This window comes from Siphateles boraxobius, unplaced genomic scaffold (genome assembly GCF_051911475.1).
Source record: "Siphateles boraxobius isolate OS27281-9 unplaced genomic scaffold, OSU_SipBor_1 33, whole genome shotgun sequence".
NCBI classification, from domain to species: domain Eukaryota; kingdom Metazoa; phylum Chordata; class Actinopteri; order Cypriniformes; family Leuciscidae; genus Siphateles; species Siphateles boraxobius.
Window position 1 is genome coordinate 4876456 of NW_027508953.1, and position 26056 is coordinate 4902511.

At 37.6% G+C, this 26056-nt stretch overlaps 1 protein-coding gene across 3 annotated transcripts in view; it reads right to left on the reverse strand.

Moving 5' to 3' along the window:
- The window catches only part of pvrl2l (PVR cell adhesion molecule related 2 like), a 144783-nt gene that overhangs the window by 41729 nt on the left and 76998 nt on the right, over positions 1–26056 (reverse strand). Inside the window, exon 7 of one of the 3 annotated variants that reach the window (XM_077195009.1) lies at positions 21541–22212. The exons of the other annotated variants lie outside the window; for them this stretch is intronic. Within the exon in view, the coding sequence (XP_077051124.1) occupies positions 21665–22212 (548 nt within the window). The 3' untranslated portion in view covers positions 21541–21664. Of the gene's footprint in view, positions 1–21540; positions 22213–26056 lie in introns of those variants that run through there. 3 annotated transcript variants of the gene reach the window in all.

Here is a 26056-nt window from a genome sequence, read left to right on the forward strand (position 1 = left end):
TTTTCCTGCTTAACTGAACACACGCAAATGCTGCAAGTCAGAAGCAATCAATCACAGAGAGTGTTCACACACTGCCGACAATGCATTCAAACAGGGCTGCGTTTCCCAAAAGTATCACAAGAAACCATTGATGCTTTGAGAAACGCAGTTGAGAACAATGCTTAACAGAAGACAGAAAAACATCATATGTTTGAGCTATTTCACAATAAACTAATTTAAATTGTAGCCTACATAGTTTGTGCAAATAAATTATTTTTTGAATGTTAAAAGTTCATAGTTTTATTATAAATCATACACTGTCAGAATAAAAAGGTTGCATTTTATGGGTGCAACAGCCGGTCACTGGCAGTCCCTTATGAAAATGATCAATAAAGTGATCATAGTTCAACTAGGCCTATAATATTTTGTAGATTTCCATGGATACCACTACAAGTAAACATTGTAACCACGTGTAAATAAAAATATAGCTCTAATAAATTCCAATTAAGGCATATTGAATGTTAAAATGCCTTTAAAATATAATGTTAAGTCAGTATCATTACCCATTTTAATCTTAGTAATTCAATAAATTAAGAAATTTTCAAATTTAAAAGTTCAGTTTAGAAGTATCGGTATCGATATCGGCGATACTGGCCTTGAAAGTATCGGTATCGTATCGAAAACAAAATAAGTGGTATCGCCCATCCCTACTTTACCGAGCTCAAGGGCTCCGGCCGAGCTGTGAAACGCTATTGGCTATTTTAAAAAGGGGGGAGGGGCTGAGTCATATGTCCCATCCTCTTTTCCTGTTTTAGTAGAAATTACATCAACACATTGAGTAATGCTGCGCACTTTGGGCCTTTAACATAAACATTAGTCTATATTAATAAACAGTAAAATCGAAAAAAAAAACTTATAAAACAGTAATGTAATAGTAAATACAATTATTAATATGAAAGGGCCTTGAAAGATAAAGGGGGGGAGGGGGGGTTGAGCACAGGATAATACAACTAAGCCATCAGCACCATTTAATCGTGTTTCTGGTGAGTGCTGATGACAAAGTGAGGAAAGCCTCCAGAGGAGAAAAGAAGATTAATAAAACAACTGAGAGAATGAGAACTGAAATTGTGCTTCCTGCCAGCTCGTGGGATGAAGTGAAAGGTTATTAATATTAAAATGTTAAAGTTGCAAATAATACTGAAGATCTGAGCGAGCCAGGTATCGGCTCAAACTTCCAGCGGCCAGATAATATCGACTCAAATGTAAATAGACCCACCAGACGTGTGTTCTCCTGCAGGAAACCTGCTAGTTGTCTAGAACGAAGCCTGTTTCTATTGCTATTTGCCAGATTATTAATATTTAACAGAGACGGAAGTCGATAAAAGCCAATATTAATTATGAAGGCTGCTCGAACCAAATCAAATTGCTAAATTTGGTCGTCTCTACTTGGCATTGTTCGCGTGAGCTCGGAAAATCTCGTTTGTTTCTCTGCACTTATTCAACCACTCTATCCAATTTCTGATTCCCATTGTTAAAGTGATGAGATAAGGAGAAAAAAAGAGAGCGAAAAATGAGGTTCATCAATTCAACATTCTGGGTGCATTAAAGATGCATCGCATGTGTCAGGGTGAGCGCTGCATGTTGGGAATTGTGCGGGAGGGGAAAGTAATGGATTAAACATTGAGTGATCCACACAGCGCCTGTAGGTATGCACAAAGACACACACACACACACACACACACACACACACACACACACACACACACACACACACACAAAAAACACAACATCAAAATAATTTCCATCTCACAAAGCTATTCTTAGTAGCGAGACTAACCTGCCTTTCCCAGTCCAACCAGAGGGTATGTTAAATCACACTTTTAAGTGTTCGATTTGCCAATCAAACCCATTTTAGTCAGTGACAGCTACAATTAACAGCAGATTATAAAAGAGTTTGGCCGTGTCATTGTGATCAGAGCAAATTTTCGGGCTTTTTGAACATCACAGCGGCTGACTGCGTAACACGTACAAGCGCTCAAGCGACAGCTTTTCAAGTTCCTCTGAGTGACACAACCGTCAGAGGCAGTTACAGGTCCAGCTGGACTTCGCAATAATGGTGCGTGCCAAAAACAGTCTGTTAACATGGCAATTAGTTTATAATTAGCAGAAATGATTATCAAGACAAAATTCAAAACAGCGCCCCAAATGCACCCACACTTGGCCGTCCACACCTCCCCGAACGTGGACACACGCTGGAAGTATTTTAGACAGAATTTATACAGATATATTAGGAGTTTCACTAAGAATGAATTGCGCATGCTGGTAGCGTTGTTTGCTTTGCATGTTTTAACGCCCAATTCACTAAAGGAATAATGTAAATCGAGCAACAGTACAAACACACCCACAAAATTAGTGCTCAATGCAATTCGCATGCCAAAATTCCCCATCTTCAAGGCCAGTTCTGAGGTAATGGAAGATGGCAAACTACCATGGTCTGGCATCCTTTACTAGGACTGTACATCATCTGTCCAAATCTTGAGTCTTTTCTTTAAATCCTTAATAGTTCACTATTTTTGAAAGAAATACATTTTAGGGCCAACAAATCATGAAAACAGATTATAATTACATTAAAAATATATATTAATATTAATACATATTAAATTGGTGTGATAGATAGATAGATAGATAGATAGATAGATAGATAGATAGATAGATAGATAGATAGATAGATAGATGAAGATAGATAGATAGAAGAGGATTGGATTTATAGAGTTAAAAAGGCACAAATGCACACACATCTGGCTATACCGGCTAGAATGCTTCGTCTTTTTTATTTTCATTTGATGAATAACTGCGGCTGTAATCAATAGAAAATATGTACAAAGATCGTAAATTAAATTCAGTTGACTGCCTGCTATCCTCTGGCAGTAATAGCGCAAAGTTAATAGGCAAATAGTTTTGTGAATAAAGCACATTCTATTAAAAAACCTAATTTACATAGAAGGGAGGCGTGATTGTGTTTAAAAGAATGACAATGAGTTCATTTAAATACAGTGGCACACTATTTCAGCACTTTTTTAGAGTCAGGTTCAAATGTACTGCAGGCCCTGGCAACGGCCTTGGTACTTTGTGAGGTTTTTGTGCTGAAATACACAGCAACTGCTCAGTGAATTCGGCTCAGACTGTTTTTGACACCGGAAGAAAACTGGGACACATTGGGCACAAATTCTGATAGAGTCTTCAGTCTGTTCTCAGAAAAAGTGTCCAGCTCAGGTGTTGTGCTCTCAGAGAGTGACAGACAGAGGAAAAGCCTGACAAAGGGAAGGAGGGAAAAAGAGGGAGGGTGGGAAGGAGAGGCAAAGAAAGACCAGGGCATTTCAGTCTCTCTCTCTCGCTCTCTCTCTCAGAGAGAGAGAGAGAGAGAGAGAGAGAGAGAGAGAGAGAGAGAGAGAGAGAGAGAGAGAGTGTTCCTATTGGACTCTACTGTCATGCACTAATGGATGTCTGCAGATAAACACACACACACACACACATTCGTGTACAGGCATTCTGAGAAACACACACTAACAGTATCAGTGTGGTAGACATGTCATCCATAACAAAACACAAAGACAGATTCTGGTACACATGGAGGCAGATAGCAATCTCTCTCACAGGTAGCTCTAGCCGAAGCTGCTGAATCCAAATGTACGCGAATGCTATGGTTCAATACTTCATATAACACAAACAATTCTCACAAAACAAGCTCACACACATCATCCATTTCACCAGTGGGCATTACTAGCATTTTCTACAGAATGGAAAACATGTTTTAGTGTTGTTACTTCAGTGAAATTAAATAGATATGCTGCGAGCGCACACAGACACAATAACAGAGAGTAAACAGTGATTAAAAACAAGTAATTAAATTTCTAATCTAATTAATTACACAATGTGGCTATTCATTAATGTAATTAATCGCAAATTATTCGCACATCAAATTTGACTGGTAAATTACCCCTCCCCAAAAAAGTCATTATTGTGTTAAATGAGAAAAGCATCAAAATATACATATACCTTTAATTGGGTTTTTATTAATCTGGAAAAGTGATTTTTTTTAATGAAATGATACTCTAATACTGCTAGTGTTCAAACAGCTGAATTAAGTAAATGGCTCTCTCTTTGTGAATGTGCCATTGAATCATTGGTCCACCCACTGCTGTTCATTCAGAAACACAACAGTGTTGCTCAGAGACATACAACAGCTCTGTTCTGGCTCTACTGGTAACATTTTCGTTGGCAAAATTCAGCAAAAACAGACAATATTGTGTTTAAAATATAACACGATAGTAACTTCTTATTTATTGAACTATAGTCTAGAAACAATATCACATTTGCACTTGTGCTATTCGGGACAAAAACATCACTCGTGTGATATTGCGCTCATAACTAGCGATATTGCGGTCGTTACTCGTGTGATATTGCTTACAGATCTTGCAAGTGCCTTGGTGGAAGAGTAAAGTAACATCTCACAGCAAGAACTGGCAAATCTGCTGCAGTCCATCCATGAGGATGAGAACTTATAGCAGCTGGTGATATTACTTTTAATATTGACCCCTACTCGGTTCAGGGACTCATTATTCCCTTTCTGTTCGTCAAACGTCTCTGAAATCTATGCCTCAGTTGCTGAATCTATTGATCTTCATATAAATACTTACACATGTTAAGAAAATTGGCTGGGGAAAAAGCAGTTGAAAGTGAAAGGACATTTCTTTTTTTGAACACACAAACAACCAGACAACAAACACTCACTTCACGCAAACAAGCGGCTCTGTCTGTCTCACGCACATGCAAAACGGTATATGTACTGTATATGATAAAAGGCTCATACCATGTCGTGACCTTCTGTGGCTTCAGTTTTTTCTGCCATTGGTGAAAGAGATAAGATAAATATTGTGTGAAGTAAGAAAAAAACAGCCAGTCAGAACTGATGCTGCATCCCAATTTGCATACTGTCCGTCAAAATAGTATTCGAAATTAGAATTACTGTGTACCAAATCGTAGTATGTTGAAATGAGTATTCCAAAGATACCTGGATGGTCTACTTTTTCAGGTTAGAAGAACCCGAAGTGCAGATCCGGCACACTCTAGTGGCTAATATAGCCTACAACAAATTGCACGTTGGATGTGGATTTGATTAGAACTACAAACACAAATAACAAGTGTTAAAAACTACAAACATGGTAGACGACGGTTTAGTCAGAGAATGTCTAATATGGGGAGAACTTTCACTCAGTAAACTTCCGGGTTCTGAACTGGTTGCAGTTCCACTCTGTTTCCATATGAAGACACTCACAGGACGAGTGCAGAATGAATGGAGGTCAATGGAGCTATAACCCTCAAAATCCACTTTTCTCAGGATATAATTTTTTGTCTAGTAATATGAACGTTGTATTCGAAAGGAGATGCAAAGAAATTACACATTGCTGGGTGTTAGATTTTTTAGAGTCACTTATTTGCTTTAAAAAGTCTTTTAAAATGCCAATGACATCATACACATCGTACAACCATAGATACTGCTTTATGGCATTCCTTCAGTCACTTTGGTGCTTTTGCGCCCTGCACTTTCTTTTCTCTCGAGGCATCAACACAGCTGACACAGGTAAATACACGTGATGGAAGAGTTTTTGCTTTGTTGTTTTAAAAGACCACGCCGAAAATACACACACACATTCTGGTCCCGCTTCGGATGGCACGATGCCTTTAAGCAGTATCTCTGGTCGTAATCAGTCATTCACTGACCAATCAGCGTTCATTAGCAGAATGCTAGTGTGTTATGGGCAACAACAACTCAACCTGTAAGGAATCGAAAGGACATAAGTACTCGTTCATTCAACTTTCGACCTATAACCCATGTTGAACTTACAAAACCTACAATCAAATCTGAGATTTCTCAACGGCAATCGGGTGAAAGAGACAAATTTAGCCGTCTAGCTCCATAGACTCCCATTCATTTTGCACTCATGGGCGATCGCCCCCAGTGGAACTCTGGTGGAACTCCAACTAAAATTCCGTAAAATAGGACTTAATAGGGAGTGGCCAGGCTCTCCGTAGACAGGCTCTGGTTAAGTAGAGAGATTTAGATAAAGGAGTTTGACCGATTAATAATCAGTATCTAACCTGACGAAACGATATTTATTCAATGTCATCCACATTACATTTCATCTGCAACAGCATTTTGAACTTTTGTAAAGAAACGTTCTGTCTTTAACTTTTAAATGCATCATTATGTAAATTGCAAACACATCAGGAGAGTTCTCCGCATGAATGACCACGAATGGCTGCTACTACATTTCTTTCCAAAGCTTTAGAAAATTAAATTAATTTGAATGTGACAAGATGATTGACAGGGCAGGGATTCACGTAACTAAGGGACAAAGTTGTCCGTTAAAGATGCAATCCCAAAGCGTGCCTATTCTTCTGCCACATACTCATGTGTACTCAAAAGTATGTCTTTTTCTTCACAAAAACAGTACATACTTTTAGGGCATAGTATAAGAAAGGCAAATTGGGACACAGCAATAGTTATGTGGAGAGAAAACTATTTTGGACAAATGAGATTTCACTGTGTGAGCCAGTGTCATTAAGGGCCCTATCTTGCACCCGGCGCAAATGAATTTGTACACTGACGCATGTATCATTCCTATTTTGCACCCGCGCAAAGCGGACTTTTCCCTCCACAGACACACGTCGGTTAACTAAGAAATACACTTGCGCTCCCCGGGGCGGTTCAGCGCAAAGAGGAGGCGTGTTCCGGCGCAAACTTTCCCTCATGCTATTTTGCTGTTCTACAAAACAATTGCACCACTGACCAGAGAAAACCTAGTCTAAAGTCAGTGGCGCGTTGCGCGTACATTCAGATGCTATTTTAAGCGCGCATGCTTGGCCATAATACAGAGTGTGAACAACGCGCATACACTGTAGATGATTCTCTCATCTACACAGATGCATTTAACTTTTTGCAAATGATACATTATTATAAGGAAAAATGTTAAAACACGAAGGAAATCATTGTTATGCCCATGACGATGGGGAAAATAGGCATAAAGCTTACACATTTACCCAAATTATTATATGCATGTTTAACCGAAGCTAATTTGAGTGGGTTTGTCCCATCCCCAATGTCACTTCTCTTTCTTTTACGGCCCTGACGAGAACATCGATCTCCTCGGCTGTGAACTGATTCTGAAGCGCGCCTGGTAAATGCGCCGTTATAATAGTATTGCGCCATGGAACAAGCGCACCTCGTTCATCATGCTCTTAAAGGGAATGTGATATAAAGCTCTTATTGGTTTGTTTCCCGTTACGCCCAAACCACACCTATGAATAATGAAGCTACTTCAGACCAACCCCTTTTAGATTTGCGCCAGGCGCAAGAGGTATTTCTCCCGCCGGGAAAATAGCAACAGCGCAGGGATCCGCCCACAAAGTTACTTGCGCTTTGACACTTGCGTTTCAGATCGTAAAAATAGGGCCCTAAGTGTTATTAAACTATTAGCGTTTTAAAGATCAATGTTACGTGAGTATTGGATGATGGCTGATGTAATCCAATATCTGAATGTGAAAAAATCTTGACAGGCTCTAATATCGAAGAAGCTTTTTGCAACAGTTTCAAAAGTAGACAGAGGTGTACACCATAAACCTCACACCCTAACATCCACCTCTCACCTTCCTCCACACTTTGTCTCTCTTAGCATGTCAACCTCTGAAGAAACTAAGCTCAGGTGAAACAACACTATTTTAGGCAACGGGAGCTGCTGTAGCGCATAACAGAAGAACAGACAGACATGATGATCCAACCTCCATGGTTTTGTCTACATGAAAGAGGGGGTAAGTCCCACAGAGAGTGACAGTATGTGTGAATGAGAGGCTGAGAGTATGTGTCAGTATGTTTCGCTGCGTTTTTGGGGAGGCCCTTGCGGAGGAGGATGAGAACAAAGGATTGAAATGGAGAAATAAGAGAGTGGAGTGGAGTTTAACAGCGAGTTTGGCGAATCCTCCTGAGCCATTTATCTGTCCATCTGTATCGAGCTGCAGCGAGTAATAGCGAGACAAGAGCTATATTCACACACAGGGGACGAAGAACACACTCACACCGACACGCTTAAATATAGTTACGCCACGTGTAAAAACGTGGATTTGGGCGTGGATTCTACAAGTCTGAAAACCCCTGCTTAAGAGTATATAAACCAACACAGTGATCCGAAGAACCTATAAGCAAAATGAACATGAAGAACTTTAAAAAAATAGCAATTCAAAATGTTACAGCTGGCTCGTATACTGCAACAAATAAGGCAAACAACAAATTCTTCAAACAGTAAATCAATTTATTTATAAGACAAGAAAACAATTATTAAACAATCAAAAGACAACCGACGTCTAGGGAGAAATAAACGTGTGTGTGGTTAAATACATGTGCACATGCTCTAGTACTAAAAATAAGTAGGATATATATATATATAATATTTTTTTTTTTTCCTACTGAGAGTGAAAAAGGGAGAGAGACCCCACTCTAAGGTGCATGTGTCTTTATACTGACGCCATATCGGAGGGTTAAGTACTAATTGAATGCACCTATTGCCAAGCTAGCTATTGTGGACAAGCAGGCATTACACCTCCCCCACAAACGTGTTCCTCTAGTCTAAGGAGTGCAAAAATAAAAATAAAAACCAAGACTCCAACAATTATTCCTCACATCAATGGGTTCCCGCTTACTGGGATCTAGGAAAACAGGATAGAACAAGAAGAAAAGGAAAATTGGGAGACACAACACAGAATATTCAACCGCATACTCGAGATTGGGCATCAGTAATAACATTTTCACTGCCCCTGATATGTTTAATGTCAAGGTAAAATGGTAGTAAAACAAGACTCCACCTCATTATCCTCTTTACAATTTTTCACACGGTGTAAAAACACTAAAGGATTATGGTCCATATACAGTACACAACAATTGGAATGGCATATCATCCCAGATAAACTTGTGTGATAAAAGTGTTGGACAGCTAAGATAAGGGCAAGTGCCACCTCTACAACAGAGTGAACTCACTGATGGACATTGATTTTTTTTTAAATAACAAATTGGATGTTCTAACCCATGTTTTAAACAAAAAGGTTGAGAAAAGTCTAGTGCAACAAGCCCGGAGCACTAGCCAACGGGGCTTTGGCTCCATCAAATGCCTGTTGAGAAACAGTGGTCCACTCAAAAGGTACTTTAGTACTTAAAAAATTGGTCAAGGGTGCCACATAGATGCTAAATTTGGGCAAAACCCATGATAATAACCAGCCTTTCCCAGAAACCAATGCAAATCTGTGATTTGTAAGCACTGGAAAGACCCAAATAGACCCAATCTCAGCTTGAACTGGACGAGCCTGTCCATTTCCCACTTTTTAGCCTAAATAGGTGACTAATAAGTGAGCTTTTCCAAATTCTCATTTTGCCAGATTTAAAGCTAAAGAGGTCACCGTCAGGCAAGCAAATAACTGCCTTATTTGGATTAGGTGATCTGCCCAAGATGAACAATACAAAACCACATCACCCAAATAAGCCTCACAGCCCAGACAACATCTTATTTATGAGGTGCTACAGGGTGGCTGGAGCATTTCGAACCCTGCTATATCGGAGGGTTATGTACTAACTGAATGCACCCGTAGCTCAGCTAGCATCTACACTGTTTAGCAGAGACAGCAGGGGGGAAACAGGCAGAACCCTAAGAACCCAAAGTTCCTCATAAGAGGATGGTTTCCTGCTGATCCTAACATACTACTAAATTTATTGTATTTAACCCACCAATGTCCAGCAGAAAGAGGTCAGTGCGCATTGACAGCAGACAAACAGACAAACACACTCACTGAAATATAAGATTCAAGTCACAACCAATCCCATCCCTCCATTAGCCGACGCAGACGAGCCATTAGAAAACATCAATACCACAGCAGCCAGACAGCACATGCGCCCCCTGACCTCTTGGCGAGGTCATGCATGCTGGAAGACCAGACCATCAACTCAAGGGCGAGGGATTTGAGTTCCAGCGCTGGCGGGCAGGGAGAGTCAGCCAACCACAAGGGGGGGTGGGGGGATGATTTGGTTATAGTCCTGATCTGTCCAGCACAGAAGTGCCCCTGAGCGGGACACTTAACCGACTGCTCTGGCGGCTTTCGTCTGACACTAAAACCAATTCGAAGCCTAAACTGGCTTTTGATAACCTGCCTCGGAAGACCCTCAGGAGAAAAAAACACTTTCATTTAGCAGCTCTTCCATTTGAAACTAAAAGCCAACATAGTAATGATGATCCTGCTTTCACAGCTCAACATGTATCCAAAATGAAAGCATTTGCTAAAACTGTGCATGTTTTATATATATTTTTTAACATACCAAAACTTAACACCTCCAATGGTAACGCGTTATAATACGGTTCAAATCTTTAACATGGTTAAGGCATTAGTTATCATTGTTAATCTAGTTGCATGGTAATTTATACTTGTACATTTTTTACATTTAAAGACGGTATCTACCGGTATCTTTAGACTACCATTCAAAAGGTGTTAGATTAAATTAAAGGGCATTAAATTGATAAACAGTGACAGTCAAATGATTTCGATTTCAAATAAATGTTGTTCTTTTGAGCTTTCTATTTCATCAAAGAATCCTGAAAGAAATGGACAATTATAAGAAATGTTTTTTTTTTGCAAATCAGCATATTAGAATGACACTGAAGACTGGAGTAATGATGCTGAAAATTCAGCTTTGTGGAATAAATTAGATTTTAAAATATATTCAAATACAAAAGTGTTACTTTAAATTCTAATAATATTTCGCAATATTACTGTTTTTACTCTATTTTTGATCAAATAAATGCAGCCAAATCAAAAACATAAAAAAAAAATCTTACCAACCCCAAACTCTAAAATAGTAAATGAATATGAACACAAATAAATACATTAAAATAATAATGTTGTTATTGTTAATTCATCGCATCAACTATTGATGAACTTTAACATCTGTTAGAATCTAGTACTTTTAGCCTCGTGCCTCTTCAATTTGTGAAGGGAGTCAAAAAAGGACAGGAAATGATGCAGAAAAGAAGAAAGATCAGGATATGCCACATGTGCTCTACACACCACAGCGTGGTATGTGTGCTAAACGCTAGGCCGTGGCTTTTACGCCACATTGATTATTGATGTTAATGGACGATAACACTCAAGTCTTACCACGAGTCCATCTAAACTCCAGATGACAGCACTCAGTTCAACGTTCCCAACGCAACTTGATCTGTCACGGCATTACATGACATGAAAGCGCAAGCTGATTTGGAGCTCAAAATAAAAGGCTGCTCTCTGCAGAGCTGATGGGTGGAGCTTGACATCTAGCTCCCCCTCTTTGGAGATAATGGGTGGGGCCTGAAGGTCCAGCCACACCCTAAACCTAATTAGGTCAAGCTCAACACATTAGATCCAGAGAGGGGGAGTTGGACGTCATTTGGCTCTGATAAAAGTTTCACTAAACAGGTTTCGTAAAATGCAAGCCAACTTTAGTAACAAATATTTAGCCCATTTTATCTTTAATACAGAGTGCAGATAGATAGTCATGTGAAAAGGCTGCGTTTAAAATAAGTCCCCTACTGGCATGTTTCAGTGGCTCATTAGTTCAGCATGAAGTGTTTGGTTGGTAATGTCTTAATTTCTGAAGACCCCACGAGGGGGTTGGAGGCAAGAGGACTAATAAAATCTCACATCCAGTGGGGGTGTTAACCATAATGAGCCCGAGCACAAAAGGGTGAATTTACCAAGACTGTGAAACGAATAAAACTTAAAGAACAGGAATCATATAATTCAAATGAATATGACAAGGCAAAATGAAAAAGATAATATCTGAGAAATTGTGAATTATTTTATACCCAGGGAACAGTTGGCTGAGGTAATAGGTATTGGTTAAAAAGAGCTTTCATTCTTCTCGAGGCTCAAAGGGAAATTTGTGAAACTGCAGAGCCTGTATAAATGAACAACCCTCTTCTTATTAGATGTAAAAAGATCTTGATGCAAGCTGGACAATAAGAAAGTCTGAAAGGAAGGGTGGAAAAACAGTGAGATGGGGAAAAAAATACTTTCTGATCTAACTTTGTCTTTGTTCTTTAGGAAAAAAATGTAGTTCTAGAGAATTGTTTTGAGAATTTTTATTCGTCCACGGCATGAAGCCATGTGAGACAAACAAAAAGCTCTGAGCAAATGGCTGCACGGGATAATTGAGGCCCATCAGTCCTCAGTGTGCCATTAAAAAATAACATTCTCACTGAGAAAAGCAGCGGGAAAAATTAATGTTAAAAGAGAAGCGCAGCGAGAAACAGGGCAAACCGACATTCCACGAGAAGAAGGTTTCTGAGTAGGACTAATTATTTAACAACCAAGCTTTTTTTCCTTGTTCACTGTGGAAAAATTAAACAGCCGAAACGTCCCAAACAGCTTTTTTAAACAACTTATCAGCTCTGGTATGTGTCACACATTCCGATTTGTTTATATATTTATATCTACAGACTCAGAGTCAAAGGTATAATTGATGTGAACAAAGAAAAAAAAAATGTTATTTCAGAAATTTTCTTTGGATGTGACTTAAACTTTAAACAGGACGGCACATCAAACAGACTGTACTTCCTTCAAAGCCTTTTTGAGTTTGTGTCAATAAAATATGGTGTCTTCTCTTTATATATACTTTATAGTGCGGCTCACAAGACTGAAACCACATAAAAAATCTGAATTTTTTTTTTTCATTTATTTTATTCATTTTACCTTTTTAAAATCCTTACAAATCAATATGACATATAATGCATAAGACATGTTAAAGGACTTGCACTATTTATGATCACTTATCAAATATATATGTTAAATCAAGTATGGTAATTAAAGCAGATAAGGACACACTTCAACATTCTCACATTCATGTTCAATTTTTCACAGTTGTTATGCTGGTAATATAATTTTGCGTAAAAAATACAGTAGGTACATTTTCAGTATTGATATTATTAGCTATGTATTTTTATATTCTCAAGAAATAATATTAATATTTTTCATTCGATGTGAAATTTTCTTTACAAAGAGAAAATGTATCTATTCTATTTATTCTAAAAGGTTTCAAAACGAATATAATATTTTTACATTTATCTTAATTGTTTCAACTTTTCATATATGCTGGTAATATAATTTTTTTGTATTACATTTTTTTTATATATATTTTAATTTAACATGAAATTTTTTCTTTACAAAACGAAAATTTAGCAATATTAATTCTAAAACAGTTTTTAAATATAAGCAAAATTCTTAAACTTTTCACAGTAGTTATGTTGTTAATATCGTTTTTAATAGAAAACTGAAAAATACAGTAGATACATTTTCAATACTGATATTTTTAACATTTTTTAAATATTTTCTGGAACTAATATTTATATTTTTAAATAAATGTGAAATTTTCAATACCGAGACAACATTCTTAAAATGTTAATTGTTTCAACTTTTCACACTTGTTTTTAATAATAAATAACTGAAATTATTGATATTTTTAGCTGTGTATTTTCATATGAAATATTTATGTTTTCAAATAAATGTGACGTTCTATTTACAAATTTTCTTTACAAAAAAATGTGCCTTATAATTCTAAAACAGTTTAGCAGAAAAAACAAAAAGCATTCTTTCAAAACTAAAGGCCTGTTCACACCAAGGACGATAACTATAAAGTTAAAGATATAGTTCTAAAAATCATTCTCAATATTATTAAAGAATAACAGAGTTCACACCACAGCTATAACGATAATGGCACAGAGAAAAAATATTGTTGGGACCACTTTCACAATGATTTTATCCAGCTGATGAACAATAAAAACATTGACAGCCAATCAGAATCCATCCTGCAGTAACCAGCTCGAGCATTATAAGCAGAAGAATATAGTTATCTTTATAGTTATCGTTCTTGGTGTCAATTTTAACAGTCATAGATAATCTTGGGGACAAATCAGCAGAATACGCAACAAGAGAATAGAATATCACAGAAACCTTTACATTTACAAGGCACAAAAATGGATGTAGAAGTAGATCAATGAATATAAAAGTTTCTGTGGCACGGCAGCACTGGCCTGAGGGAATGAGGGACAGTCCTGTCAGCTGTCTGGAAACACTCTCACTCTCGCGCTGATTGCTCTCAGAATCGTGGACTCTGCTGTATATATAAATGTCAAATCAAATGAATGGCAAAAAGCCAATTTATCTGAATTTCACCCTACGGATAAATGCACCTGGCGGATGGCCGGATGTGCCATTCCTTCAGGAATTCCATTTCCAGTTGTGTAATGTTATTAAATAATGACAATCATCTCAGGATGAGATCATCTTTTGGAAGATCATAATTTTTTCAAGACAATGGCAACCGCTGATGTACTGTGCCTTTCCCCAGGTCCTAATCAAACAGTAATGCAGAGCTATTTTCAGGTCTCCTACAGTAGACAGACCCTGTGCGGACGGTGTCCTTGTGCAGGGAAGGAACGAGAGACTGGAGCTGGTGACAGAGCGTTGTCAAGGCGACAGATGCGGGAGCCTGAAGGGGGCCCTCAAGGCTGAGGGGAGGCTCGCTGGGAACCAGGACACAATGGGCGGCAGGTTTGTCAAAAGCCATTAGCAAGTCTAGGATAACAGGACAGGACTGAGATTCCTGTGAGCACATCCTGGTGGAGAATACCTCTGGAAACCCTCGGGCAGTTTGGTCCGGAAAGAAACTAATACTTCTATTCAGCAATGATGTGTTGAAATGTTTCAAAATTGTCAATGGTGTCAATTCGATTTCAAATGAATCAAAGAATTCTGAAAAAAGTTTCCACAAAAATATTTGAAATTATATTGTAAAATTGTAATAGTTCATGATATATATAGTGTATATATGTGTATGTATAGTAAATGCAAACTTGGTTTTGAGCATTAGAGACTTCTTTCAAAAATGTTACTGAGAATCTATTATTAATATTAAAAATAATGCTATATATATATATATATATATATATATATATATTCTGTATATACACACACTTATTTATAATAATAATATATATTTTTAAATTAAATAACTAATACACTTTATTTGACAATATACAATATTTTAATATAAATATGAATATATTAAACTATTGTGTGTAGGAACATACTATATATAATATTTCTAATATATTATATTTCTAATATATTGTAATATTTTTAATTAATCATATGCTATATATATATTCAAATAATAAATACGTATACATATTATTAATAAAAATATAATACATTTTATATGAAAATATACAATAAAGATTTTAATGTAAACAATATATTATCAATAAATATTAATATAATAACCTACTGTGTGCGTGTATATATAGTTTATAGTTTGTTTATATATATATATATATATATATATGTATATATATATATATATATATATATATATAATTTTTATATTATATAACATTTTTATAGATTTGTATATTATATATTTGTACATTTTATTTGTATATTATATAACAAATACAGGCAGACATACATACACTATGTACAAGGTTTTATATATATATATATATACACAAATTTCGAACTGGTTCTATGTATCTTAGTGACGTTTGGCGACAGGATTCAGTTAATGTTGTTTGTGTAACTGGATGTTTCTGTCAATTTGACCTCTAATAGAGCACATCCCAGCGCTGATCCCACTGACAACGTGACCCACTTTTTTTTGGGACGTGTGCTCGAGGAGTTTAGCAGCTCGTCGTGCTATTCCTGCTGTACAAGAAAACCACACCAACATTCTTCAAGGATTGCGTTTGTGTGGGTTAGAATGTAATTTGTGTAGGAGACTGTGTAAACTGTGTATCTTCATCCCGCAGCATCACGAGAGCTCCTGAGAGGCAGTGAACATACTGCGTTTGATCACAGAAAATATGAAGCAGATACGTCAGACAAAGCACTTAGAAATCCACCAGGTTTTAATTACAACCAGTATACAAAAATAATGTGACAGGACAAAACTGGGACTTGGAATGTACACGGTTTTCTTTCCGCTCCAAATAAACACTCCACACAAGTTTAAGTGTTTCTGTTAGTGTTAATCAGTGGAACAGCTTAGTGATGCCAGAGAACCCTTTTCCCCTAAAAGAGACATATCTAACACAATGAAAACAAACAAAAAAAGCAGCAAGCCAAACGCGAAACGACCGAATGGCGTTGAGGTAAGCAGGGCTGCGTATCAATTAGTAATGTGTTTGCTAGTTCTCTCATTTATTTATAGTGTTCACAAGTAGCTGATGAGAGGGAACAGGCAATGAAAAAACGTGGAATGGCAATTTTGCCTAATGGCTCCGAGCTGCTTTGAGACTAGAGGCAGATGCAAACTGGAGATGCATGCCATAACCCATTTCTGTTGTCAAAAATTAAGAGTAGTGGCTGCGTAATTGTATGCCAGAAACATTGGGTTTTAACCTGGCAGTGTTCTGCCCGCTGTGGCACCATTTTCAGAGAGGATTAGTGCCCCAGTGCTTCCCACTTCATCTGGAGTCTTTCAGGGTTATAAAACCTCATGACCAGTGAGGAACGGAGGAAGCCAATATGAATCTTGATAATGTCTTTTACTAAACAGGATAATACTGGTGTATGTCAGCGTAATAGTTTCTCACGTTGCTTTTAACAGCGGAGAATAAATCCTGGATGGACACAGTGTGTGCGGAGTGATTTGAGGGCGAATCTTACACAAAGAAAACATGCCTGGTTCATATTTCAGCCTAACATCAACAGGAAATAAAAAGTAAATAAGAAAAAAAATATATGATTTTTAGCATTGTACCATTCTTTTCATGAAAATTATGCAATATAAACATTGAAATACCGGATATAAAAAAATATTAAATAAAAATACATTATGAAAATAACTCAAATGTAAACTTTTTACACCATTAAAGCATTTACATTTTTCTTGAGTTAATTTTGTAGTGATGTATTTTTATTTTGAATAAATATTCATAAAATTTAAATATTCAGATTAATAAAATGTAATACAATTAAGATAATTAGTCATAATAAAATAATGCACATTTTAACTTTTAAGATTTCATATTTCAGCCCAATACAACAAGGAATTTATTTAGCTATTTAAAGGAAAATTATGATTTTTTTTTAGCATTGTTTCGTTATTTTCATAAAAAGTATTCATATTTTCTTTGTCATGTATAAGATTTATTCCAAATATTAAATAAAAATACGTGACAAAATTAACTGTAAAATGTAAAATATTTCCACCATTAAAACATTTACGTTTTACTTGAGGTAATTTTGAAGTGATTTTTTTATTTTATATTTTAAATTAATATTTTAATTTAAAATATTCAGATGAAATGTAATAAAATTTAATTTGTTACAGTCAGGAAAAAAACAATGCACATTTGACCAATTCATTTCCATGACTAAAGATTTTATTTCAAAAAGGGGGGGGGGAAATTTATTACATTTTGCAATGAAATGGAAAGATTTTAAGTGTTGTACCGTTATTTTCATAACAATTATGCATATTTTCTATGCCACAATCATTAAAATATTGGGAAAAAAATATTCGAAATATAAAATAAAATGCATTACAAAATTAACTCAACTAAAATTTAAACTATTTACACTATTAAAACATTTACGTTTTACTCAAGTTAATTTAGAAGTGACATTTTTATTTTATACTTTGAATAAATAACATTTAAACAATATTCATATTAAATAAAATAAATTTAATAAAATAATATTGTTAAAGTCATGAAATAATTATGCACTTTTCAAGGCCTGGAAATCACACTTTGAAAAGGTCCTTATATTTCCAGGTTCTCCATGACCGTTTGAACAAAAGTCTTTAAAAAAAAAAATGTAATTTATTATTTCTTTCCTCCGAGTCACGAGTGTCATATGACCAGGACATGTGCGTAAGATCCACCCGCTACAGTCGAGTGAGTGTGAGTGTTTATCTACTGTTGACGTCTTGTCATGCTGAGAGTGTGTGTCATGTCGTCGAGGGCTGAGAGAGCAAAAAGTTGTCAGTGCAAAAAGTTTGTGTGCGAACGTCAATCTGTACTGTACTTCAACACAGGCCGCGAGTCAGTACCTAACTAACTAGTGTGCGTCGGGGAGGCTACATCTCCTGAACTCGCAGTATTCCCGCCTGTCCAAATCACCGGACTCAAGGCAGCTGAGGTTATTCTCATCTACTCTGGGATATTAAACTACTTCTGCTTTTATATTTGGTGTTGGCCATAACTGACCACTACATCTGTTATTTACAGTACTGATAAATAACACTTTTCTCTCACTGGATTTCTTGATGATAAATACATACATATACAGTATATAGATATCTCACAAACAGGGCACATCACGTCATAATACACACCATCAAAACCTCACAGGATAACACTGGTTTTCCATCCATAGTATATAACAAACTAAACAAACAAAAAGAAGAGAGTATAGATCGTTCTCACAAGTATTGACACAGATTCGTTGTAGTACAGCATTTACGTGATGTGATATGAAACTGTGGAGAGTTGCAGTTTTTACACAAAAGAAACAGGAAGTCTGACGCCGGGCACAGCGTTCAGTCCAAATGTTCTTCATACACATAGTGTCACAACCTGACAGCACAACACAACATTCAGAGTGAATGAAAACAAGTTTAAATCAGCTCGGGATGGCATCCACAGCTGATGAGTTAATAATGACTTGCACCATAATGTGGAGCAATTAAGGATCATCACGTGGGGGCAATTTGCCGTTGCTCAGGCAGTCTTGTTTTTCTTCTATCCTTAATATTGTTGATTGATTGCAGTCTTTAAAACTAGCATTAATTTACAATATACAGGGATTTCGACATCGCTTGTATTGTGGCGAGCCTCCAACCCTAAAAACACATCCCAGAAGGCACTTACATCAACTTATCAAAACATACTGTTTTGTTTTATTTATTATATTGAGAACACGTGGATAGATGGTATCTTTTCTCTCCAAACATTACTAGATAACCAGGTGAAGTCCAGGTCATATTTCTCTCCAAAATCAAATATCAACAAAATTCAGTACATAGTTACATAAATATATGGTGTATACTTTGCATTATGGCATTTTATTCTTCACAATTAAACAGATGCTTCGATACATTTTCATTACCATAATATATCTCAATATCTTTTTTAATAAAAATTGTGATTAACTATTATATATGTGTGTGTGTATAATATATATATATATATATATATATATATATATATATATATATATATATATATATATATATATATAAATGTGTGTGTGTGTGTTACTTAATTGTCTTTATGCAAGTTAAAGTTACTTTAGATTTCTCTAAGATTCTGCAGTAAAATATGACCCAGAGATATTCTTGACCGATTTTGTGAAATTTACCAAATTATTTCAATAATCAATCGCTATATGTAGCCTTGGGATTGTGCAAATGAGAACATGGCATCACATCTAACCCTTAATACTAATATTCTATAGTAACATTCAGAAAAGTTTAACCAAAGATTCTATTAAAACACGAATACTAAGAGTTGTTACAACTTGATTTGGCAACATTGCTCTTTTAGTATTCTCAAGTCTCGAATAGTATTTTTAAAGTCAAATGTTCACAACCGTTGTCAGTAAATCACAAGACATCACAGGCCTCTCTGAATGCATGAATCTGCCTGACATTGATTCCAATTTCATAACTAAACAGGTAAAGTTAATACATTTACTACTGCAAACAACACACTATTGACTGACGCATTAAGCTCCCCATTTTCTCTCTGCATCTTCTTTTTTCCATCAAAAAAAATGTCAAGGCCTTAGCAGCTCTCAGAAAAGTAGCTTTCCCGTCCTTATTTTTCAGTGCAGTGATGGAACTTGAAGAGCTTTAGGGAGGGGAAAAAAATTAACAGGCTTGCAAATCTGCAGCGTGGGTGAACATTGCAGGCTAGAGTAACTACAGTCCTTACAGTCACTGGGTCCAGATAGTATAATCTCCAAATTACTCATGCTATATCTGCTTTGCTGGATACAGAGTTCTTTCTGGGTTGGGTCGCATTGGTGAGTGTGTTGCTCCTTTGTCATTATCGCTCTAACCTCCCTCCACCAAAGGCTCGATGCTGTGAAACCAAGGATGAATGAGTCACGGCTCAAGTAATTCAAAGCACTGCCAAAGCATCCATACAAGCTGCATGATATTATGCAAAACACGCATTCGCCGACACCCGGAGACAAATGAATCCACATCTGGACTCACACGGTTACGGTTACACACACATAGTTAACAAAATGTCTGAAATGTCTTCTTTTGTCATTTTAAAAAAGTCGGCTTATGCGTGAGGCATCAAAACAAACCATTGACCCGCTCTAGAGGGATGCGGTAAAGTGAGTGTCCTTATCTCGCTGCTGAACATACGGTGAAAGCGCCTTGTCCCTTGACCTTTTTTCACAGCTGGCAGCTTTTCAAGACCGTGGACTCCGCTGAACCTGGCAACATATGCCGCCTGGCTTAACGGTCCCTGCTGGGGTCCATCCGCGTTTCGCTGTCCAAATAATCCCACACTCAAAAGCACATCAGTTGTGTTTCTCTCACGGCCCCACCTTCCCCACAGATCTATGATGTGCATTAATCGACTTAATCTGTTGTAGTGAAGTTAAAAGACAAAAACAACAGTCCAAGCCTATTTCCTCCTGGAAGGATTCGTGCTAATGCGAGAGGCTGAAGCCGTGCTGAAGTGCTACTGTCTGCATTTTTTAGATGTAGCATTCTATGGTTTTGATATAACTGGATTAATCGATGGGTGGGGGGTTAACATGCATCAGCCCAAAACGCACAAGGCTAATGCAAAACACTCTGAATTAAACATGGCCTGGAACAAACTGCAGAGGCTGACAGGAGAGTACGAAGAGGAAAAAGCCAAAAAACAATTACGCCCTCTGCCAAGAACTCCTTGAGTGATTCGGGAAAATGCCTTTAGTGAAACAAGACATCCAATTAATGAACAAAAAATAAAAAATTGTGGGGGAAAGTTAAAAGCGTTCACTGCTGGATTTGATCGGCGGCACAGATGAATGACCCAGATGCTGGAGCGAACGTTGCGTTGTCTGTTTCCTGTTTAGCTAACAAAACATCCAGCTGTTTTTGAAGACGACATTCTCGGCGATTGATAAAAGAAGCCGTATACAACCTGGCAAGAGCGGCCTTAGCTTCTGGGTCACAGATGCTGAGCAACTCGTGCAATGTAGCATTGACAACCCTGTATGGGCAATCACAAGGCTGTCTATTCACTTCAAAGGGCCTACTTGAGTTTTGTGCTCATGGGTGTGAATGAACCACAGAAGGATGGATTCTGACTAGAATGGGTGTTAACAACAGGTTACAGTTACATGACAATCAAATCCCTTATGATATCTTTTAAAAGTACGCATTGTGAGGCAAGCAAAATGAATGTGTTTTCTGCTTGATAATGAGTGTTTTCATCCACAGATGTGACAAACCATTCTGCTTCCACTCCTCAGATGGCACGTTTCTGTCTTTGTTTTAAAAGGTCAAGTAAATATCAGTCAGGTGTATTCTCTGCTTCTTCTAGACATAGATGGCAGTCCGGGAGATGATTGAGCCGTCTCGTTGAGACTCCATGTCGTCATCCAGGTAAGGAGCACACTCGTCCTCGTGCCGGTGGATTTGGTAGCTGGTCGGCAGTCCGCTGAAACGGTCGTACCTTTCGTCCTCTTCCTCTTCCTCCAAGCTGTCGTTCAGGGCGTCGAACTTCCTTCGCACCGCTTCATTCAGCTCGCCGCTCAGCAGGATGTCATGGGCGGTTGGCGGGCTGGTTGTCATGTGAGGGAACTCATTGCATTTCTCTGTCAAGGCTCCCGGCTCGCTTTCACGGTACGTGTAGATCGGGCCATTGTTGTTGGCCCCTGTGCCGTTCTTGCTGGCCTTCTTGCCTCCAAAAAGACGGGTTTTGTTGCCGTAAGCGCCCTGCTCGCCGTCACCCGAATATCCATGCTGCTGGCGACGACTTCGCATCACTAACACGGTGACCAACGCGCCGACCAAAACGAGGGCCAAGAAGCTGCCCAGGATGGCTCCGGCCACCATGCCTGCACTGGAGGGGTCTTCAGTCGACTCTGCAGAGGAGGGGAGGGGCACAAAAGAGGAATTTGCTGCTTGGTGGTGGGAGCTATTCTTCACCATACATGGTGGTGGTGTACGATTTGGTTCAGATTAGCCTGTGAAATGGTTTTTGGCTGCCCCCAGTTCCCAGCTACAAGTCCTATGGTGTGAGCCAAGTTTGCCGGATCCGCTCTCGGTTCTCGATTCAAGAAAACAACACAAACGTCCGTTCCTTCTACGCTCGGGAGCTGACCAGGTGAAATTACACTACACATATAGAGAGCAAGAAAGAGAAACACACAGATGGAGAAGGGATGTAAAGATTATGTCACAGTATGGTCATGCAAAGAGGAAGAATCGGAAGTTATGCTGGTTATGTCTTCCAGCTAACGTCAGCTAATTGGTCAGATTGTGCATTCCCACCAAGTTCCCGGGAATGTGTCCAAGTCACAAACACTAAAGGAACACTTGCTTCAGGAAGGATTAGCCCCATTTCATGCTGCAACCCACTGGGCCTGCATGGAATGTGCTGCTGAGGCAGCGTTAACAGGAAGTGATGTCTATATTCATTATATATATATATCAAGTGAAGTCAAGAGTAATTATATTTACAATCTGATTTAATCAAAAGTTTTCTGACTAAGCCTGTATGTGCAACTTATAGAACAGTAATTTGCAAGGCCACTGCATTGATTTTGGTTACATTACTGCATTACACTGGTCAATATATTAAAAATGCTGGTCATACAGCTAACCTTATAAATATGCAAAGCAAGAGAATTAGGATAAAGTGCATGAGTTTGAGGTTTTGTAAGAAGCTAAAATGGATTAAAAGTTCACTGATTTAAAAAAAAACAGCTAGATTTTTACCTTTTCTGAGTTTTTCTTGTCAGTGTAAAGCTCTTTGCTACACTGCTAAAGTGTTGTAGGTGCCAGGGTATTGCTAAGTGGTCACTTAAATCGCTTTGAAATACAACAGGACACTTTCTTCAAGATGAACAATTTGCAAGATCATGTCCATAGAGTATTTTAATCACTCAAAAAGACTCAACAAATGCTATTTTGAATCATAATAGAAGACATTGTTTTACATATTATATTCATAGATCAAGTCATATGGTTGCAATGTATATGGTTGTTTAAATAATAATAATAAATCGCTAATTCGTCCAGGCAGAAAACACCACTACTGTGTATTGCTAGGAGAATTACAACAGTTAGGCTATTCTGCGATGGATTTGTTTCAAACTAGTGGAGCAAAGATATGATATGCAAGTTACTCAATATTAACTAACTGTTTATTGTATAAACGCAATTTGCCTGTCTGCAGTTTGTGCTGTTGATTATGAGAGTCAGAGTAACAGTGACCCTAGCCTTAGAAAACAGCGCTACTTAAATAAACTGAAGCTTGGTTGTTTAATTCAAAGGTCAAATAGCATGCAAACTCTTCTAAACTTATGCTTTGCTCTCGGTCAAGCAATCACCAATTCCACCACCTGCAATTTCCCCTGTTACCATGACAATTTGAGTGATTATGGATTCAGTCTACTAGAAACAAGTCAAGAGGCTTTTCCCAAAAAAATCATGCAGTCTCTGCTCATGTTCTCTTTCGCACTACGGTCTCTGGAACTACCGAGAAGTGCTTCATGAAAGTAACAGTAAGATGATGAAAAACTATGTGCGAAAAATGTACACACGTACATTACATTTCTTCCCACACAATTTGGAAACGACTTCATATCCATGCAATATAACAAGCATACAGCCGCTCCCTCTCCCACACAACTTTTTTTCCTTTTCATTCGCTCCTCCGCTGGTTTGTTTTATCCCAGGAGACAGAGAGGTGCTAAAAGAGCTCTTTCTTAGGATACCCTGTTCCATTTCGCCGTGCCTCTCAGTCCACTGCCATTAAAGTCTCTTCAAGCTCCGCTGCTACTGAGAACGGGCTCGTATGTGGGACTAAGACACAGACATACACACAACTACACAACCGGCTAACATCCCCAATCTCTCTTAACCTCACTCTCCTGACACTATCTTTCCCAGATGCCACAGCTCAGGATCCATTATTCATCGGCCTGGGAGACAGTATCTGTGAATCCTACGGTCGACATCAGGCTCTAAGACTGAGACACAAGACAAAGGTGGGTTGCAGAAAGATACGGCACCGCTTCACCTTGATTCTGAGTACGACCGAACAACTGACTTGTTACATCTTGACTGCTCTTGTAAAAGAGCAGGACACTCTGGATATTTTCAATTTTAATAGGCTTATCCTTTCTTTGATTAAATTTAAGATATCGTTATTGAAATGATGGCACTTAGCCAGCAAAGAAGTCTCACAGTATTGATCTACTCCAGGCCTAATAAAACATTAAGTCACCAAATTTACTAGCACAACTCTTTATGAGTGTTATTGAAAAAACATTGAGCTCCTACAACCCACATTGAGAGCGAACCTTTAGAGAGTTGTGGAAGCTGTTAAAGGTCATTATTGTCGAAGAATGTTGATGGGCTCGAGGACAAAGCACCTCTTCAGCCCTCGTGACCTTTAACTTGTCCGCTACGCTCATCAAGTGTCATAACTACAGTGCATTATTATTCCACCACACTCTGTTAATGGCATGCTACAAAACCCTTCGACATTAAAGTCAATTTTCCTGCATGCATACATAGCTGGAATCTGTTGCTTGTACTAATGCTAATAATGTAAAAAAAAAAAAAAAAAAATCATGACAACTTCTGAGGGATTTTATTAACACATATATAAAGAGCAACAGTGCCTGCACACTTTTTTATCGGTGTTGATTCCGGAAGTATATTTTACATTAATTTTTCTCATAGGGATTTTTTTTTTAAAACGTCTTCAATAAAGGGGTTTTACAACATGTACCAAACCAACCAGTTACGGGGTGAATTTCAACATTACAAAAATGTATTTGAAGCAAAAAAAGTATTAGAAAATCGGGCAAAAAGACAAAGGTACAAGACTGTGTACATAACAGCTTTAATGAAGGAAAGAACTATAATCCTCATGAAGCATTGCAATCAAATAAAAACGAACTTGATTTAAAGATGTTGATTATATATAAAGAAACAATGTATTTACTGCTAAATATTGATATATATGTATCAACATTCTATATATATAGCACAGAGAGCACAGAGAGTCTGGCTTGAGCACATACAGTAATTCATGGTGCTTCATGGAAGTGGGCGTTTACTGCTGAGATCTTTTGCTGCAATTTGCTTGCTGTGACTCTCTAATATTTAAAGCATCATGGGTAATGTAGTTTTTCCACCAGGAATCCTACTGTTAAATGAGATTCTTTAACAAATAAGTTGAACTAATACAAACTGATGGCATCAACAAAAGCATTTACCATCAATATACAACCTAGTAGCTTACAGTATAACTGTCTTTAAAAGTTTATACGTTATCTATAAAAATCAATCAGAGAATTAACCGATTGTTGCAATTTATCCGAATGTTGGACAGTATTTGCATACACAAGTTCTCCACATTGCGTCATCAGTTTCCCGCTAGAGTCAATAAACTCACGCTAATTTCAACTCAACAAGACGGCACCTTCCAAAGGCACAAGAATACGCTAAGTATAACTATAGCATTTAGGGTGGTAATTTATGTAATTATTCATGATTTTCTAAGCTATAGGTTGTAGTTAGAGACCACTTGGCTCTCTATAAACTGATTGCTAGCAGAGCTCTATTCTGAGAAGTCACAAAGGCATCCGCTTTTCACTCGACTATAAACTCCCATTTATAAAAAATAACCCCCCCCCCCCCAGGTAGAACTACAACCACTATGGAAGCAATCAATCACACAGAAAAACACCG